At 43.2% G+C, this 21,588-nt stretch overlaps 1 protein-coding gene across 1 annotated transcript in view; it reads left to right on the top strand.

Moving 5' to 3' along the window:
- Positions 1–21,588, top strand: part of TMEM131L (transmembrane 131 like) — a 240,091-nt gene that overhangs the window by 192,982 nt on the left and 25,521 nt on the right. Inside the window, exons 22-24 of the mRNA XM_075347720.1 lie at positions 5,776–5,962; positions 6,984–7,169; positions 21,002–21,151. Of these exons, the coding sequence (XP_075203835.1) occupies positions 5,776–5,962; positions 6,984–7,169; positions 21,002–21,151 (523 nt within the window). The remainder of the gene's footprint in view (positions 1–5,775; positions 5,963–6,983; positions 7,170–21,001; positions 21,152–21,588) is intronic.

The following is a 21,588-nucleotide window of genomic DNA, read 5'->3' as shown; positions in this document are numbered from 1 at the left end:
TAGGAGGTCGCTGGTGAGATGTCACACTAAGCGACGCTCCAGTGATCCCACCAGCAACCTGACCTGGCAGGGATCGCTGGAGCGTCGCTACACTTGGAAGCATGCTGCTTTTGGTAACTAAGGTAAATATCGGGTAACCAACCCGATATTTACCTTGGTTACCAGCACACACTGCTTAGCGCTGGCTCCCTGCTCTCCTAGCTACAGTACACATGGGGTTAATTACCCGATGTGTACTGCAGCTACATGTGCAGAGAGCAGTGAGCCGCGCACACTGCTTAGCGCTGGCTCCCTGCTCTCCTAGCTACAGTACACATGTGGTTAATTACCCGATGTGTACTGCAGCTACATGTGCACAGAGCAGCAGCCGGCACTGGCAGCGAGAGCGGCGGAGGTTGGTAACGAAGGTAAATATCGGGTAACCAAGGTAAGGGCTTCTTGGTTACCCGCTGTTTACCGTGGTTACCAGCGTCCGCAGATGCCGGCTCCTGCTGCCTGCACATTTAGTTGTTGCTCTGTCGCTGTCACACACAGCGATGTGTGCTTCACAGCAGGAGAGCAACATCTAAAAAATGGCCCAGGACATTCAGCAACAACCAACGACCTCACAGCAGGGGCCAGGTTGTTGCTGGATGTCACACTAAGCAACATCGCTATTAAGTTGTGCATCAGCAGCGATGTTGCTTAGTGTGACGGTACCTTTAAGGAGGCAACAAGGTAGGTGAGCATTAGTACCAGATGCAGGCATGGAGGACAGAGCTATGGGGGCTTTATATTCTGATCAGATGGGGTATTTTTATGTTGTAAGATAAATTATTTATATTTGTTATATACAATAAAAGTTAGTGTTTTGTATCAGTAAGAAATTAATTACTGTGGCATAACAACCCATTATCATTTGGTGCGCATCTGTTATATGTTCACAAATTTTGTGTAGTTTTTAACATTATTAGATTTTATAATTCTTTTCATTAAAAGCTATATTTTAGTCACATAGTAATTCTTTCTTTTCCCTCTCACTTTATAATATATGACTTCTCCTATTGGTGTACACTTATGTGCATACATTTATGGTAAATAACTCATACAATAATTAAAGGGGTATTCCCATCTCTAGTATCCTTTACTAATATATGTAGTAGGTGTAATAATAATAATACTATTCGTAAATACATCCAATTAGAAATGTAGTATGGTATCCATGGTTACGTCCACTCAGGTAGTGAGAGTTACATATTTAGTAGCTTGTGGTCGTAACCATGGATACCTAAGCTACTACCATGTCTGCAGAAATGGCTATATCAAGAAAACTATACTACATTTCTAATTGGAGGAATTTGCTAATACTATTATTATGTTGCGTACATATTGGAATACGATCTTGGAGATAAGAATACTCCTTTAACTGTCACTTTGTACCATACTTGGACACATTCCTTTATGCCAATTATGAAATATCATGTTGTAGAGACCAAAATCAATTTACCTCTTAATTACGAATAACACTGGGGAACGCAATTTTTTAGGAGCTAGGTCAGACAACTGTTCTTAATTAATTTTTGGATGCTGAATCCAGAAATGATCTCAGTTTTTCTCTATCACGTCAAGTTTTTGAACTATAGGATTTTTGTCTTCTCAAAAATATGTAAACTACTGTACCTAAAAAGTGTTTTGTTTTTTTTAAATAGTACAAATATGAACAAAAAATGAAATATATAAGAAATAGGCATGACAAATATGTTTTTTAGTTGTGACTACTCTTACAAGTTGCCACGTAGCTCGAATTGTACTCAGATAACAAGTCTTATTACAGAAATCAGTGCAATTGTGCTTCTATGGCAGGTAAGTTGAGGAGGAAAAACTTGATGTGATAGAAAAAAACTGACTACATTTTTGGAATCAGCATGCCAATTTTAGTATAAATCAGCTCAAAAACCTAACTCAACAGAAATTTTTTTTCAAATTGTTCCCCAGTGTAATGGACATACAACCTCATGAGCAGGTGTCAGTTCCCGCATTATGGCATAGTATGTCCATAATGGATTAAAAATGACACTGAATAAAAAAAAAATCAATAAAATAATATATTATATCTGTGACAGATCCGTGCTGATAGTGGTCACTGACCAGCACCGGAAGAGATGCAGGGACCCATTTTATCAGTCCCTGCTCTCTTGAACACTGTGATTAGATAGTGACTGTATGTATGTACTGTAATCTTTCCATGAAGAGCGTCAGCGCCACATTCTTCAGATACATGTGGGTCCCATGGTGAGATCTGCATGCACCATCCATAATGTCATTAATATCCAGGGATACAGCATAAATGGACGAGATCAGACGGCCCTTATAAGAACGAGATCGGACCTGGTGGAATTAGTGTGGATTTGAGGTGTAGATTCTCTAGCAAAAATTTGGAGGCATTTATTGTACAATACATTTGAAGAAATCAATTTTCTTAAGATATATATATATATATATATATATATATATGTAATAATAATAATAATAATAATAATTTTATTCATTTATATAGCGCTATTAATTCCACAGCGCTTTACATACATTGGCAATACTGTCCCCATTGGGGCTCACAATCTAGAGTCCCTATCTGTATGTTTTTGGAGTGTGGGAGGAAACCGGAGAACCCGGAGGAAACCCACGCAAACACGGGGAGAACATACAAACTCTTTGCAGATGGTGTCCTTGGTGGGATTTGAACCCAGGACCCCAGCGCTGCAAGACTGCAGTGCTAACCACTGAGCCACCGTGCCGCCCCATATGTACATATATATATATATAGATATATGTACATATATACACATATATACACATATATATATATATATATAATATAAAAAATGGCCTCCTGTCCTCGTTTGTGTAGGGTGGAGGCACCAAATGGCAGGTTTGTACAGGGCACCATTCAGGCTAAGCCAGCCCTGGTTGTGACCACGAGGAACTAACTATCTAAATAACTCCCTATATGCGTGGTCGTAACCTTAGATACTTAAGCTACTGTAATGAGGTAAGTGACATGGCTTTTCAGGAGAACTATACTACATTTCTAAATCGAGGTATTTGCTAATATTATTATTATTATTATTATTATATCTACTACATATTAGGATAGGATCATGGAGCTTGGAATATTCCTTTATGTGTCCTGAGTGTGTGAGCTAAATAGAGATATAGATTATTTTTTCTCATAGTCAACATATTTTTAAAGGTGCTATTGACATAGGCTAAGAAACCAAGCCATAATTGTCCATAAATTAAGCTATGTCTAAGGCTTTGTGCGCACGCTGCTTTTTTTGCTGCATTTTTGGTGCAGTTTTGGGTGCAGTTTGTGGTCCTAAACTGCATGTATGACCTTCCCCAGCAAAGTCTGAGAAATCCGAAAGGCTGTGCGCATGTTGCTTCTTTTTTGCCAGCAGTTTTGGTTGCAGAAAAAAGCAGCATGTCACTACTTTTCTGCGTTTTTCCCTGCGTTTTGCCATTCACAATGTAAAAAAAAAAAACAAACAAAAAACCCCCCCAGCAGAACGCACCAAAAATGCGGCAAAATCGCATGCAGGGTTTTTTTGTGCGTATTTTTTGGCCAGAGGTGCGTTTTTCTGCCAGATGGTGGATTTCTTGCTGGAGAAACAAAACTGCAATGTGCGCACATACCCTAATAATGAGAAATGACACAGGGAAAAAGTATTCAATAGATGAAGAGCGAGAAGTGCTAAAACGCATGGAAAGTCATGACACCAGGTGAAATCTATCAGTAATTAGAAAACAATCCTGCCACTTAGTGAAAAATATCAGCAGGTTCAGTTGATGACCTCCTTACCAAGGTGCCAGACAAGAAGCATCTTATGATTTGGGCCTTTGGCTGAAATTTATGTAAAATGTAAGTAGTTAACATTTAAGTAAAAGCACACAATGGTGATCTCAATTTATTGTAACAAAAGCCAACAACAGTGGTGGTTATCCCCCCACCAAAAAAAATGTTTCAATAACTTGTCATATGGCCTTTAGCATCAATTAGAGCTTGACAAACACATCTTATGCTATTCACAAGTGGAGTTATTGTCTGCTGAGGCATGACATCCCACTTTTTTTTAGGGCTGTCTTCAGGTCATTGAGGTTCTGGGATAAAGAGTTATGGCCTCTACACGGCGACTCTGCCGATCCCATAGCTTTTCTATTGGATTTAGGTTTATAGAAAGTGCAGGCCACTCCATTTGAGGTAAACAGCATGCAGCAGCTGTTTCCTATGAGCGGGAGCATTGTCGTCCATGAAGATGAAATTAGGCCTTTATTGTTCATGCAGAGGCACAATGACTGAATTAATGATGTTATACAAGTAGTAGGGGCTTGTCACTGCACTCTTGATAAAGTATAGGACAGTTCTTTATTGACTAGACACACCTGCCACCACCATAACCAAAGACTCATGTGGTGATAACAGTGGCTGATGCATAGCGCTGTCCTTGACATCTCAAACATTGTTGGCAGGAATAATTTCTGCTCAGTGTGAATCAACTTTCATCAGTGAACACCACTGAGGACCACTGGTCCCTAAACCACCAAGTCCATGATGTCTGTGCTTGGTGGTGTGGTCAGGTACCCATGCAGCTCATCTTAACATGCAGACCATGGTGATGTAAATGGTTTAGAATGGTCTGACGTGACACTTGGGTGCCTCTCACCTCACTTAAATGTGCCTCGAGTTGTGTGGCATTCATCATCTGGTTCCGAAGGGCATGGTTCACAACAAAGCAGTCATCAGTGTGGGATGTGGCCAAAGAACGTCCACTTCACTGCCTTTCTGAGACTCTTCCAGTCTCTCTGTATCTGTGTTGCAACCTGCTGATGACACTCTAAGCTCAGTGACCTCTTCCAGATGGGAACATCCTGCTTAAAGCCTCGCAATGGCGAGACATTGTTGATCAATTGTTGGCTGTCGTCTTGGTCTCAAGATGTCAAAATGTGAAAGCCATGATGAGGAGGACTGTTTAATACCAATTCAAACTGAACCCCCAAATTTATTGGGGAATTCATGGATCAACCACCTATTGTGAATTTTGCCATTAAGCTCATCGTACACACACATACACACACACACACACACACACACACACACTCCTCTCTGTCTGTCTGTGTCTCTCTCACACACACACTATATCACAGAAGGTAAGTACACACCCCAAATACTTTTTTTTTTTGTTTGTTTAAGATCATTTCAAGGGACAACACTAAATATGACACTTTGATATAATATAAACTGGTCAGTATACAGCATGTATAACAGTGTAAATTTGAAGGGTTGTTGCTCTACATATATACACACACACACACTATAAGAAAGAGGTGCACAAACATCCATGTAGGTACAAAGGTTTTATTTTTTTCCTGTTTTGCTTTTATTTGTATATTTTATTTTTTTTTTATACGGTTTCACAACCTTTTCTATACATTTATGAGCTTGAAAATGTTCATTAGTCTTCATATTATGCAGATTCTGGTGAAAAATTGAGCAAAAATGTTGCAGCATTTCAAAAGTTTCAAATATTGAATTAGCTAATGTCATCTGGGTTAGGAAAATAATGGCCACGTTGTCGAGGAAACCTACAAAATGATTGCAAAAACTAGTGTAACAATACCATAAAAAACATTGTTTAGTAAAATATATTTGCTGTGGATTTGCATTGCGTCATGCTTTATAGACCTGTTATGTGGTTTGCATGTGATTGATCACCGTTTTTCCGTTTTTGATTTTTACAGAGCTCAAGGAAAGTAAGCAAGTTCTGTCCATCACAAAAATCTTTAAAGTTGAGAACATTGGTTCATTACCCATAACAATTGTGTCCATGAAAATAAATGGATACAGCTGCCAAGGTTTTGGGTTTGAAGTCCTAGACTGTCATACATTTTCTCTAAGCCAGAACACGTCAAAGGAAATCAGTATTGTGTAAGTGTTCAGTACTACCTACATTTGTGTCACCTGTATTTGTAAAAATTCTGTGAGTGTGGACAGAATATAATATATGTTGCAATCTTTTCCTAAGGCTTACTACGTCACTGTTTGAATCTGTGCATGTTGTCCTTACATCTGTGGGGGCCCATCCCGCTGCAGGCCATAAACACGTAACATAAATTTTGAAAGGGTAGACAGCTTATACACTTGTATAATAAAGTCTGTTACCTATGGTGAATGTCTTTTGTATGCCTTTTAAAGGAATTCTAATAAAATAGATTTCATATTTTAATTCAAATGGATGAGCTTTCTACCTTTTCAGAGTTAGAAGTGTTTATAATCTGTAATTGGATTGGCACCAACAGATAATTAGTATTTAGCATGCATATATATTTTTTACTATAAAAAGGCATTATTCAGCCACACACCTTTTTACAACCAATCAGAGATGGCCTGGATTAAAAAAAAACAAAATGTAAAAGAAGCCTTACTTACCTTTTACTGATCTCATTTTGCTTTTTTTTCCTCACTAGTACCACTTGTTGCTCATTGTAGTTGTTCACATATCCATGTTGGGGACATAACTGCTGAGATAGGAAGAGGAGACATCTGGGGACCCTTGAAGTATCAGAACTAGTGATGAGCGAGCGCTACCTTGCTTGGTTCTCGTGACGAGCAGTTGGATACTTGGGTGGGCGCGACTTGAGTACCTGAATGTAATAGAAGTCAATGGGGAACTCTTCGCCCATATGAGAATCCACTTGCTCGTTATGCATACCGCGCACTTGAGACTCTTGGTGCTCGCTCATCACTAATCCGAACCGGAATGGTGGGGGACTTTTTTTTTTTGCTCAGCTTTTGTTTTTTCTGCTTCTTGCAGAATATGTTGGCCTTCTTCTCAATGGATGGTAAGATGGAGAACTAAACATTTGATTGAAATGAGCTCATTTGTATTCGTGTTTGCCTCTAATGCCCATATTGATGTGTAAATGTGTTTTTGTTTATATATTTACAGCTTTATTCCAGACTTTACATCATCCTGGGTAATACGTGAGCTAACACTTGTAAGTTCTTCCAAACTTGAGTTTCGATTTACCCTCAATGTGACTCTGCCTCATCACTTGTTACCTCTGTGTGCTGATGGAGTTCCAGGACCGAGCTGGGAAGAATCTTTTTGGAAACTTACTGTACTCTTTGTGAGGTAGATGTTCCTTTTATTCTAATTCTAGTGAGATATTAGTAAGAATTTCTTTTTGTGCTGTACAGAAAATATCCATCTTTATCATTTGTGGTACTGGTCTGCTGTACTGTAGCCCCCTTCCCGATATCCACCATACACGGTACAGCAGGAAGTGTGTTCCCACAAATCGCCATACATGTACTGCACAACAATTGAATCGGCTCATTGACAAAGCTGTCAAAATTATCAGTGGGTGTCACATATATATACTCTATGGTGACACCTGGCAGTAACACCCATGATCGATGCTAGCGCCGATCGCGGACGTTTAACTTCTCTGATGCCGCTTTCAAAAGCAACAGTGGAATTGATCTGCTTACTAGAAGTAGGGGGCGCCCTCTTGGCTTCAATTAGCACAACGCAATTGCTTTGTGCTTATAGTCTCCATGGTGGCCTCTAAGGTCCTGCCTTGAGCTGACAGGCCTCCTACTAGATTGACTGATCGAATACCCTTCAATGTAAAAGCATTGCAGAGTATTAGACCAGCAATGAGAGCTGGGAAAGTTGATGTCCCATTATGGATCTTGCTAAAAAGAAGTGAAATAGAGTTTTTAAAAAATGTGAAATAAATAAAATTAAGTTTGAAAAAAATGAAAAAATGTTTTGCAAGTAAAAACAATGTTCTATAAAAACAAAAGTAAAGAAAAAATTTACACATACTTGGTGAAAAAAAACAATCTGTAAAACTGTCATATTATTTAAAGGGAACTTGTCAGGTCCAATATGCACCCAGAACCACGAGCAGTAATCTCTGCCTAACCGTCCCTGTATACACTAGCATAGATTTATCATATGCTAATAAGCTCAGGGACGAGTCCCAAGAGTGTTGCTTCCCTTGCTAGTTTGCTCCATTAGCATGTTAGCACGCCCCTGTGGGTGTACTAACATGCAAATTAATGCGCAGCATCCAAGGATGATCTGACGCTGTGCATTGACTGATGATCCCAAACTTTTGGGATTCTGGGGTCATGCGTAATGAGCCGAAATCTAGTGTCGGGCGGCAGTGAAGAAGTGAGTGAGATCATCCTCTGACACTGCACATTTATTAGCATGTGAGCACACCCACAGGGTGTGGGGCTGACTAGCCAGGGGAACTAACGCCCTTAGGACTAGTCCCTTCGCTCATTAGCATACGATAAAAGATCTTTAGAAATACTTTTCTTTATCGTTCCTATGGGAGACCCAGACCATGGGGTGTATAGCTACTGCCTCCGGAGGACACACAAAGTACTACACTCAAAACGTGTAGCTCCTCCCTCCTAGCATATACACCCCCTGCTAGCCAGTCCTAGCCAGTTCAATGCTTTGTGTTTCAGGAGGATCACACACACATGCATTCTCTGATTTTGATTTTTGATTTTTCCTTCTGGATCAAAGATTTGGAAGAAAAGCGGGTCCAGCTGGACTCCCGGCATGTCCCTTCTCACCCCACTGTGTCGGCGGTGCTGTTAAGCTTGATTTTCCAAGGCTGGAGCCTTCTCATGCCGCGCTCCTTCAGCATCCCATGCTGGGGCTCTGGCTTGAAGTGGGAGCCAACACGGTTCTCACTGCTTTGCAGGAGACCGGTCTCCATCCGCAGCCCTTTTGCAGGATCCTGCTGGACGGAGCTATCACCCCCCAGGAACCTGGCAACCTGCGTCTCACAAGCTAAGTATATGAGACGTTATTACCACAGAAAGTGGTCTTTCCAGGGGTCCTTTATGTTTATTTATTGGGGGAGTGTGTTTTATGTTTTGTGTAAACGTTTCCGGCCGGTTCTCCAGTTTTCACTGGAGAACCGCGCCGATGGTGCCTGCACGCCGGCCGCATGTTTTACTCTAGGCCCCGGCTTCGCCTGAGGCCTAGTTTCGGTTTCCACTGTCTCTGCATGTCAGTCAGGCAGAGGGACAGTGTGGCTCTGCCCAGCGGCTGCGCAGCACAAGGGAAGGGACGCTCCTCACTGAGGAAGGATTCCCTCCCCTGGCTACCTCATTTGCCGCTCTCAGAGTAGGCCCCGCCCCCTCTCCTCGCTCCGGTCGCCATTTTTTCAGCGTTCTCTGTGCCTGCATAGGCACTAGGCACAGAGATTCCACATTGTGACAAGTGGGGACCTGGGCTGAGGGACTAGAGGTCACAGACATGTCTGTTTAAACGATTTGGCAGCCACAACCTCCGGTTTGTGCAGCTGCTTATTTTATCTGTTTATATATGCTGGGGGCCATTCTAGACAGAGCCCCCACCTCTGCAGCATGTCTCACAGAGCGAGTCTGCAGGCTGTTTTTATTATCCACTGCAGGTAGTCTCGTAGGGCTGTACCGAGCTCATAACCACTGTGGCCCCTCAGCTTGGAGGCTCATTAATGGTCCCTCCAGCTGCTCCGGTTTCGGTGGCTGACCCCTGGGGGAATCCTATTTCCAGGGGTCGGCTGTCCCGGCATCTGCTGAGTATGCAGCCCCCTTCTCAGGGCGTTTTCTGCTTCAGCTCGCTCAGCAAAGCTCACAAAGGACTCTCCTCCTGGGCTCAGACCCCGTCCTCCTGACAGGGAGACGCAGGGTCCCCTGTCCTCCCCGTCCCGCAGCTCCGATTACGAGCTGATTCACTGGACGAGGAGGATGTCTCTACCAGGGGCTCGGACGCTACTTTATGTACATTGATCCGTCCGTCGGTGACGCAGATGCGAATGATTGGATTGCGTCCATTATACTTATACTGGACCTTCATCCGCCTGTATCAGGGGAGTATTCCCCGCTGGCAGAAAGGCATCAGTATACCTTTAACAGGACGAGGAGTGTGTTCCTTAACCACTCCAGTTTTCAGCCCGCTGCGTCCAAGCCCACAGCCTGTCCTGCAGACCCCAAAGCGGGGTTCTGCTGCCTGTTTCCCCCTCCCATCAGAGGTGGTCAAGGAGTGTACTCATTCGCCAAGGGTGGCCCCTCCGGTCTCTAGACTTTCAGCCCGGATAGTTGTATCAGTGGCTGACGGCACCTCTATAAGGATCCCACGGTACATTAATTTTGTACTGGACCTCAATCCGCCGGAGTTACCTTACCTAGGAGAACACAACGTGTGTTCCTTAACCACTCCAGTTTCAGGCCCCTGTGACCAAGCCCAGGGTCCGCTCTGACAGTCGCTTCCCATGAAGCGTGATTCTGAGGACTGTGTTTCCCCTGTCCACCAATGGTGGTCAAAAAGTGGGCTCATTCACCTCAGGTGGCTCAGCCCGGACCGTTATGTCAGTGGCTGATGGCTCCTCACTTAAGGTTTTGCGGTCCGCCCGGTTGTCCTTTTGGCCAAGTCGGTATGGGGGCGGCAGGAGCTTCGTTCTCCTCAGCTTTACAGCAGTGCGGTTTTTTTGTACCTTCTCTGCTTCTCTGGAGGAGATGCATTCCCTCACAGGGACTCTATGCCCAAAACGGTTGCCTGAACTTCCAGACTTCAGTCTTTTCATCCTATGCCAGGTCTGCCATGCTGGACACCTGCACGGCGGTGGTCTTGGCTACTTTCCTCGCTATCCGCAGGCTCCTGTGGCTTCGGAAATGGAAGGCAGATGCCTCTATAGAGGTTCCTTGCTGGGCTCCCCTTTGGTGGGACCAGTCTCTTCGGAAACAACTGGATGAAATTAAGGAAGCTCTTGGCGGGGAGAGTTCTTCCTTGCCACGAACCTAAACCAGGGAACCTGTCCAGGGCAGGAATCAGTTGAGGTTTCGGTGGTTTCCGTTCCTCCATCTGATCGTCCTCTAGCTCGGCCTAGGTTCATAGAACCAAATGGCTCGAAGCTGCGTCTTCAGAAGACCGCAGGAGATGCTGCCACTGAGTCAGCTTCCTCCGAGCTATCTAGCCACGCCAACAACCTCCTTGGTCGGTGGCAGGCTCTCTCCACTTGGCGACGTATGGTTCTAACACGTCTCCGTTCAGTGGGGGCGGGATTATATCTCCCATGGCTACAGGATGGAATTCTGTCCACCCGCCAAACAGATTTTTTCTGTCAACTCCTCCCGGCTCCAAGGCCGCCGCCTTCTCACAGGCCGTGGCATTTCTTGCAGGCCAATGGAGTAATTGTACCGGTTCCCGACTGGGAACGGTTCTGAGATTTTTGCTTAAATCTATTCCTAGTCCCTGAAGAGGGCGGTGCCTTCCGACCTGGATCTTTAGCTTTTCAAGCATGGTCAGGTGTGGCGTTTTCACATGGAGTCTCGGTCTTGTTCCGTGTGTTTTTCACCGGATCAATCAAGAACCCAAGGAGATTCCCTAGCAGCCATCGGCATCAGAGATGCCTATCTGCAGGGGTCAATCGCAGTTTCACACCAGCGTTGACTACGTTCTGCAATCGGAGTGGTCCAATTCGTGGCTCTTCCTTTGGGTTAGCCACGGCCCCTCAAGTATTCTCATTGGGGCAGCTGTGATTAGGGTCCTGCACCCCTAGGGATTGGCAGTAATCTTTTGCCCTGGACGGCCTTCTTGTCGGGTCTTCATCCAGTGCAGACTCTTAGCACAGTGCTTCGCTCACTCTCGCCACTCTAACCTATTCGGGTGGCTTGTCATCCTGTCCAAGTCCACTCTGACTTCGAACCAGAGGTTCTCAGGAACGCAATTCGAGACTCTGTCGGCACTTGTGAAGCTGCTCTTAGTCGATCAGTAGTCCCTCCGCTGGCGGTCGACGTCGTTCTATCAGACACCAAATACAGGTGCTGGTCAGACGGTGGCGTCAATGGAAGCGATTCCTTGCCCAGTTTCTCCTGCGTCCTCTGAGACTGGATGTTTTCCGCTGTACACGCGAACTCCCTCCTTCCATGGGGTGGTGGCTTCGCCACTGACCAGGGGCTCGTTTCAGTGGTGGCTTCGGCCACTCTGTCTCAGGGACGCTCCTTCCTGGCCCCGTCCCGGGTGATCCTCACCAGGATGCTGGTCTTTCCGCCTTGGGAGCAGTATATCTCCACCGTGGAGCGCAGGGCGCTTGGACTCTGTCCGAATCAGCCCTCTGGATCAATGTGCTGGAAATCAGAGCTGTATTTCTAGCTCTCTAAGCCTTCACCATCTGTTGGCGGCTAGGCACATTCGAGTCCAGTCGGACAACGTGACAGCGTTTTCCTACATCAACTTCCAGGGCGGGACACTCAGCCGCCTGGCAATCTTGACGGCTCAACATTCTTCAGTGGACAAGGGACTCCTAGTCCACCGTATCCGCAGCCCACATCCTAGATGTGAAAACTGCGAGGCAGACTATTTCAGCTGTCCAACCGTGGTCCACAATCCTCAGGTTTTGCGGTAGACACACTGGTTCATGTTTGATCCCAGCTTCGTCTCTTTACGTATTTCACCCTCTACCTCTTGTCCAGAGTCCTGCGCAAGATCAGTAAAGGGGGCCGTCGGGTCGTTCTCATACTCCAGACTGACCCAGGCAGGCTTGGTATTCTGACCTGCTCCTGTCCGTTGGGTTGCCATGGCATCTTCCGGACCGTCCAGACCTTTTCTCAAAAGGTCCGTTTCTTCCGTCAGAATTCTGGATTCTCAGATTGACGGCGTAGCTCTTGAGTCCTGGATCTTGGCGACTTCTGGTATCCTTCCTGAAGTCATCTCCGCTATGACTCGAGCTCCAAAGTGTCCTTTGACCTTTTTGGCCTTGCCGACCCTCCTGTCCCTTCCACAGTCCGGTCTACAGCTAGGACTATCCCTCATTAAGGGACAGGTCTCGGCTCTGTCAGTATGTGCCAGCGGCGTATCGTCCGACTGGCTCCGGTGCGCTCCTTTAAGGGCGCATCTCACATCATTCCGCCTTTCCGGCGGCCTATGGAGCCCTGGGACCTTAATCCGGTCCTCCCGGTTCCCGGAAACCCCCCTTTGCGTCTCTTAGGGAGGTTTCTTTGTTTCATTTTTCACAGAAAGTAGTCTTTCTAGTGGCTATAATTTCCCGCCAGAGAGTTCTGGCTGCACTCTCTCGGAGTCACCCCCTTTTTTGGTCTTTTGCATCAAGACAAGGTGGTCTCCGTCCGACTCCGGACTTTTTTCCCTAAGGTGGTTACTGCTTCCACCTTATCCGGGGCAATTTTCCTGCCTTCCTTTTGTCCGGCTCCTGTTCATCGCTTTGAGGAAGCGTTGCATATCCTGGATCTGGTGCGGGCGCTCCGGATCTATGTGTCTCGCACCGCCGTTATTAGGCGGTGCACCTCTCTCTGGTGCTGACTGCTAGTCAGCGTAGCGGTCTCTCCGCATCTAAGCCGACCCTGGTTCGTTGGCTTAGGTCGGCCATTTCCGAGGCCTACAAGTGTACTCAAGTGCCTTCCCCGCCGGGGATCAGAGCACATTTGATCAGACCTGTCGGTGCCTTTTGGGCTTTCAGGCACCAGGCTACGGCTCAGTAGGTCTGTCAGACTGCAGCTCGAATTAGTCTGCATACTTTTTCGAAGCACTACCCAAGGCATGCTCATGCTTTGGCAGACGCGGGCTTGGGCAGACGCATCTTTCCGGCGTCTGTCGCCCATTTGTGAAGTTAGGTTTTGCCTGCTTCTCAGTTGTCTGTTTATTCCCACCCATGGACTGCTTTAGAACGTCCCATGGTCTGGGTCTCCCATAGGAACGATAAAGAAAAAGAGAATTTTGTTACTTACCGTAAATTCTTTTTCTTATAGTTCCGTCATGGGAGACCCAGCACCCTCCCTATTGCCTGTTGGCAGGTTTCTTGTTCCGTGTGTCTTCACCGGCTGTTATTGTTGTAGACAGAGGTTCCGGTTCTTCCGGGTTTTACTCTGTCTCTTCTTGTGGGTGGATGTCCTCCTTCAGCTTTTGCACTAAACTGGCTAGGACTGGCTAGCAGGGGGTGTATATGCTAGGAGGGAGGAGCTACACGTTTTGTGTGTAGTACTTTGTGTGTCCTCCGGAGGCAGTAGCTATACACCCCATGGTCTGGGTCTCCCATGACGGAACTATAAGAAAAAGAATTTACGGTAAGTAACAAAATTCTCTTTTTTCTAAATATCTCTTTATCTATGCTAGTGTATACAGGGACTGTTAGGCAGGGATTAGCAATTTAAACCCAGAACTGCTCGTGGTTCTGGGTGCATATTGGACCTGACAGGTTCCCTTTAACCTTTTTGAACACCATTAAAAAAAATAAATTAAAAGAAAAATCTAACTTTTTCATCACAGTGATACACAAAAATAAAGTAATCAAAAATGACATTCAAGAAAAAAAACGATTTAAATAAGAATATTTTGTCCCACAAAAAAAAGTCCCTGTCCATCGACAAAAAAATAAAAAAGTTACAGCTATTAGAGTATGTCGATAGAAAAACAAATTGTTCATAAAAAATAATTTTGGTGTACAAAAGAAGCAAAACATTTAATAAAAAAAAAAAACAAAAACCCCTATATAAAAGTGTTATCACTGTGATTGATTGTACTGACCTGAAGAATAACGTTGCCTGATTACTTTTACCGCATGATGAATGCATATAAACTATTAATGAATTTCTGGCTTTTATTTACTGTGCCACCCAAAATTTGAAAAAAATAAATATATAATATACATAATATACCGTATTTTTCGGACCATAAGACGCACTTTTTTTTCCTCCAAATTTGGGAGGAAAGTGTGGGGTGCGTCTTATGGTCTGAAGCTGCGGGGTAGGGAGCTGTGGGGAGTCAGCGCTATGCAGTGGGATCACAGGAGGCAGGGAGGGTCGCTGCTGCAGGATGCCGGCGGCTGGAGAAACCATGTGTGCCCGCTGCTTAAAGTCAGTGAATATTCATTAGCTGCTCCCCACCCACTTCTTTCTGCAGTCAGCGGGTGTGAGGAGTAGCTAATGAAAACTTGTTTAATGTAAACAGCGGTCACACGTGGGAGCTCCAGTCGCCGGCTTCCTGCAGCGGCTGGGGAGACTGTGTGTTCGCTGTTTAGGAGGCAGGAGCAGAGTGCAGCTGCAGTCATGTCTCACCCGGAGGATGTGCAGATCACTGCAGTGTCCGGGCCAGAGCACGGCATACCTTCACAGCACAGCCGCAGTCTCTGTGCTGAGGGCTCAAATTACTTTCACTTTGCTCCTGCTGCCTCTGCACTAGAAACAGTCTCCCGTAGCTGACAAGGACCTACAGTGATGTAATGCAGAGGGGTGGGCCATAGCAGCACAGAACAGCACAGTGCCCCGCCTCTTCATTACATCACTGCAGGTCCTTGAGATACAGAGACTTTGTTTGTAATGCCAGGACCAAACTGAAGCATGGTGAGCAGCACATCAGTAAAAGTAAGGCAATAAATAATATATAAAGGCATTACTGTACACCTGGATGGGGTTGGATCATATATATATAATATATTATATACACACACACACACACACACACACACACACACACTAACTATATAACTATACACACACACTATATATACACACACACACACACACACACACACACACTATATATATATACACACACACTATATATATATATATATATATATATATATATATATATATATATATATATATATATATATATATATATATATATATACATATACACACACACACACACACACACACACACACACACACACACACACACACACACTATATAACTATATACAGTTAGGTCCAGAAATATTTGGACAGTGACTCAAGTTTTGTTATTTTAGCTGTTTACAAAAACATGTTCAGAAATACAATTCTATATATAATATGGGCTGAAAGTGCACACTCCCAGCTGCAATATGAGAGTTTTCACATCCAAATCGGAGAAAGGGTTTAGGAATCATAGCTCTGTAATGCATAGCCTCCTCTTTTTCAAGGGACCAAAAGTAATTGGACAAGGGACTCTAAGGGCTGCAATTAACTCTGAAGGCGTCTCCCTCGTTAACCTGTAATCAATGAAGTAGTTAAAAGGTCTGGGGTTGATTACAGGTGTGTGGTTTTGCATTTGGAAGCTGTTTCTGTGACCAGACAACATGCGGTCTAAGGAACTCTCAATTGAGGTGAAGCAGAACATCCTGAGGCTGAAAAAAAAGAAAAAATCCATCAGAGAGATAGCAGACATGCTTGGAGTAGCAAAATCAACAGTCGGGTACATTCTGAGAAAAAAGGAATTGACTGGTGAGCTTGGGAACTCAAAAAAGCCTGGGCGTCCACGGATGACAACAGTGGTGGATGATCGCCGCATACTTTCTTTGGTGAAGAAGAACCTGTTCACAACATCAACTGAAGTCCAGAACACTCTCAGTGAAGTAGGTGTATCTGTCTCTAAGTCAACAGTAAAGAGAAGACTCCATGAAAGTAAATACAAAGGGTTCACATCTAGATGCAAACCATTCATCAATTCCAAAAATAGACAGGCCAGAGTTACATTTGCTGAAAAACACCTCATGAAGCCAGCTCAGTTCTGGAAAAGTATTCTATGGACAGATGAGACAAAGATCAACCTGTACCAGAATGATGGGAAGAAAAAAGTTTGGAGAAGAAAGGGAACGGCACATGATCCAAGGCACACCACATCCTCTGTAAAACATGGTGGAGACAACGTGATGGCATGGGCATGCATGGCTTTCAATGGCACTGGATCACTTGTGTTTATTGATGACATAATAGCAGACAAGAGTAGCCGGATGGATTCTGAAGTGTACCGGGATATACTTTCAGCCCAGATTCAGCCAAATGCCGCAAAGTTGATCGGACGGCGCTTCATAGTACAGATGGACAATGACCCCAAGCATACAGCCAAAGCTACCCAGGAGTTCATGAGTGCAAAAAAGTGGAACATTCTGCAATGGCCAAGTCAATCACCAGATCTTAACCCAATTGAGCATGCATTTCACTTGCTCAAATCCAGACTTAAGATGGAAAGACCCACAAACAAGCAAGACCTGAAGGCTGCGGCTGTAAAGGCCTGGCAAAGCATTAAGAAGGAGGAAACCCAGCGTTTGGTGATGTCCATGGGTTCCAGACTTAAGGCAGTGATTGCCTCCAAAGGATTCGCAACAAAATATTGAAAATAAAAATATTTTGTTTGGGTTTGGTTTATTTGTCCAATTACTTTTGACCTCCTAAAATGTGGAGTGTTTGTAAAGAAATGTGTACAATTCCTACAATTTCTATCAGATATTTTTGTTCAAACCTTCAAATTAAACGTTACAATCTGCACTTGAATTCTGTTGTAGAGGTTTCATTTCAAATCCAATGTGGTGGCATGCAGAGCCCAACTCGCGAAAATTGTGTCACTGTCCAAATATTTCTGGACCTAACTGTATATATATATATATATACACACACACACTATATAACTATATATATACACACACACGCACTATATATATATATATATATATATATATACACAAACACACACACACTATATATACACACACACACAGCAGGTTGGAGGATCACACATATAATGATGGGGAACATACATATTCCACGATGGGGGCCATATATACCTGGAAGGTACCCAGAATGGAGGATATGAGGACAGAATTTGGGGATATTATTACCTCAGTAACACTGTCAGCAGTAAAATAACAATGTGTTATGACCACATTCTTTCACTTTAATTTTATTTTTTTTCTATTTTTTCCTCCTCTAAAACAAGGGTGCGTCTTATAGTCCGGTGCGTCTTATAGTCCGAAAAATACGGTGTATATATAGTGTAAAATGGCACAAATAAAAACTTCAGCTCATTCTGCAGAAAACAAGCCCCCACACAGCTCTCCGCATATTGCAATGCAATATAAATATATTTGTAAATCGGTGTTTTATTGTGCGAATTCTGAAAATACTGTAGAATCTTGGTGTCACTGTAGCTATGACTCGAAGACTAAAGTCATCTAATCACACTTGCTGTATGGTGGACAGTGTAAGATTGGGGTGAAATTTTTTTTAAAAAATAATTCCTGAATTGCTTTTTATTTTTGTTAATTCTTAACATTTTTTATTTGCTTTGTATTCTAATTTTTATGTACCCCAAACGGCACAAATATAAACCTCATCTCATCCTGGAAAAAGCAAGGCTTTACTCAGCCGGCCCTAAGCGATGTACAGATGGAACACAGCAGCGCCATACATTTCTTAGTAGAAGAGTGCTGAGCTTGATCTCCCACTGAAGTACTGCAATATTCAATCAGTGGCCAACAAGGAGTTTACAGGTTTTCTGTATTTAGCCTGTACATCGTTTAGGCTAAGTGCACAGTCCGTCTGTGCACGTAGACACAATATACATCTGAAACCTTTCTTAACGTATACTGTAACTTCACCATGGCCGATCATTCACCAGGTGCAGGCTAAAAGTGTGATCTTTCAACCTCTGGCCGGCATGCTTTTATATAACTGTATAGAAAAGTGCATCAGATTACATTTTCCAATACAGGAGACTGTAAAGAGATATATACCATGCAGTATATGTCTCTTTAAGTTGGGTCCCTATGGTGGACAGATGCTCCAGGATCCATTCTGACAGTGCACCCTTAGGCTATGTGCGTACACAGCGTGTTTTTGACGCTGCGTTTTTGGCTGCAAAAATGCACGGATAAAAAACTTATGCGTTTTTACCGCATTTCGGTGCGTTTTTGGCTTTGTTTTGCTGTGTTTTTGATCACTGTTTTGCTGCATTTTTCCAATGAAAATCGCAGTAAAACGCAGGAAATAATTGACATGGCCATTTTTTTTTTTTAGCTAAAAAACACAGCTAAAAATAAAGTTGTGTGCGGATAGCAAAAATGAGAAGTCATAAACTTTGCTGGGGAAGCAAACTCATGTAGTTTTGAGCCCAAAAACGCACCTGAAAAACGCTCAGTGCACACACAGCTTTATGGGCGTAACACAGTGTGGACCTAGACTTAGTTTGGACTTCTGTTGCAATAGTTACAGCTGATCGAGAGCGTGTTGGACCCACACCAATCTTATATTTAGATGAGTCATCAATTTTTAAGTCTTTTACAAACTTTTTAACAATCTATGCAGCACGTTTCCAGAAGCACAAACTGGGCACTATGTATTATGCACTAAAGTGGCGCAATTGCAATTTTCACTCTGCAACATTCATTGTGCACTAATCTTTCCTTCTGACCCCTGCCGTGTGCACGAATAGTCGTTTCTGACTACATATTGGATATTGCTGTATTCAGAAGAAATTGCTTTATAAATGTTTGGGTCCAAATCCTCCTAATATTCCTTGTGAAAATTTAAAATTTATGGCTAAAACAACATTTTTGTTTAATAAAATCTAATTTTCACTTTTTAATGTTATAAAATTCTGTGAAGCACCTGTGGGTTCAATGTGCTCTCCACACCTCTAGGCGAGTTCCTTGCAGTTTCCCAAGTGAAGTCATTTGTGGGGGGTTCCTGCTATTCTGGCGTTCAAGGGCTCTACAATTGCAGCATTATACAAGGCTTGTTTTCCAAAACAGCACTTCTTTCTTTTGTAGCTTTACTGTGTGACTGAACAGTAGTTTTACCACACGTGGCATTGGCGCTCTCATGAAAAATTGCACAACAAATTTATGGTCCATTTTCTCCTGTTACTCTTCTCGAAATGAAAAATTTGGGGCAAAAGCAACGTATTTTGTGAAAAAACATAATTTTTCATTTTCACAGTCCAATGTTTTAAAATTCAGTAAAGCACCTGTGGGTTCAAAATGCTCACCTCACTGCTAGATAATTTCCTTGAGGGGTATAATTTCCAAAATGAGATCCCTTTTGCACTAGATCTGCTGTTTTGGCACCTTGTGGGGTCGTCAAACGCGACATGGCATCTACACTCTTTTTAGGTCAAGTATCCCTCATTCCCTTACGGAGCCATCCTGTCTGCCAAAAAGTGTTTTCCCCCCACATATGGGGAATTGGATAAATTGCACAACAATTTTGGTGGTCGATTTTCTCCTGTTACCTTTGTAAAAATGAAAAATTTGGTGCTCAAGCAACATTTTTAGGTAAAAAAACCCATTTCATTATTACGACCCATTATTTTAAAATTCAGTTAAGCACCTGTAGGTTTGAAATGTTCACTATACCCCTGGATAAATTTCTAGAGAGATGTAGTTTCCAAAATGGGGTTGGTTTGGGGGTTTCTGCTGTTTTGGTACCTTTAGGGTATTTGACATGGCATCCAAAGTCTATTCCAGCCACACCTGCACTCCTTCCCTTTTGAGCCCATACTCAGGAGAAATTTCACAACCATTTGGGTGTTCCAGTTTCTCCTGTTATCCTTGTGAAAATGAAAATGTAGTGCTAAAGCAATATTTTAGGGAAAATGCTTAAATTTTCATTCTTTTCTCCCTCATTGCTATTATCCATGTGAAGCACCTGAAGGGTTAACAAACTACCTGAATGCAGTTTTGAATTCAATTCTGTTCTGTTTTACAATGGGGTATTTTGTTTTCTTTTTTTCCTGAACTATAGGACCTTAAAAGTGAATTATAAAATGAAGTGGCTCCTAAAAAACTAGGATCTGTAAATTTTCATTGGAACAATGAAAATTTACTGCTAAACTTTTAGCCCTAACAAAAACAACAAAAATTGTCTAAAAAATGGTGCAGACATAAAGTAGACGTTGTAAATGGTAGATATTTTGTACAGTATGACTATTTTGTTTTGAAGGTATATCAATTCAAAGTTCAAAAATTGCAAATTTTTCACATTTTAGATGTTTTCATAAATAAATACAATGTGTCATGAAAACCTTGCAACCAAACCAAAAAATTGCAGAGTTATTACCACATAAAGTGACACTGCTCAGAATTCGTTTTCTTTGTTATGCCCACTCCTCAACACCGACCTTCCTTCATTTATTGTGCCTTTGAACTTGTAGTAAATGATCACCGTTCTCTTTTACAGCCTGTCACTCTTTGGTGTCGTTCTGATTGCCGTCCAGCAAGCCCAGTATATTTTCACGGATTTTTTAAAGTTACGACATAGAAACTGCTCCAGCTCGTCCTCTCCGCTCACCTCTAGCCCAGTGGATACACTCACCTCTGAATCATACAGGTAAGCCTGTAAACCATTATGGTCTATAAAACTAGGATATCGGCTTGTAAAATAGACTTCTAACGAATCCTCATTTGTTATCTCGTTCCTGGTTAGCGCGGTTTATACTTTTCTCCTGGCTAAAAACCGAGATTGCTGGCTCTGGCTGAAATGTAATAATTTTATAGTTCACAACTTCCTGGCAGTGGCTGTTGACATTGTCAGTGAGGGTCATATCTGTAAAGCCATGCACATAAGCAGCAGTTTCTCCGCTGTGGGGCTACTTGCAGAAATCTGCAATGTATTACCATTACTATTGAAAGACATTTGAAGACGTTCCCACGTGCTGCAAAGAATATCCACTGGGGAAACTCAATCTGCCCTACGGATTTCAGATGTCAGATGCAAAGGGTGAAATGTGTGTAAAATTTGCTCCTTTTCCCAACCCATTACATGTA

The sequence above is a fragment of the Anomaloglossus baeobatrachus genome, chromosome 1, assembly GCF_048569485.1.
Source record: "Anomaloglossus baeobatrachus isolate aAnoBae1 chromosome 1, aAnoBae1.hap1, whole genome shotgun sequence".
Lineage (NCBI taxonomy): Eukaryota > Metazoa > Chordata > Amphibia > Anura > Aromobatidae > Anomaloglossus > Anomaloglossus baeobatrachus.
Note: the sequence above shows the minus strand (reverse complement) of the source record. Positions and strands in the feature narration are given on the sequence as shown.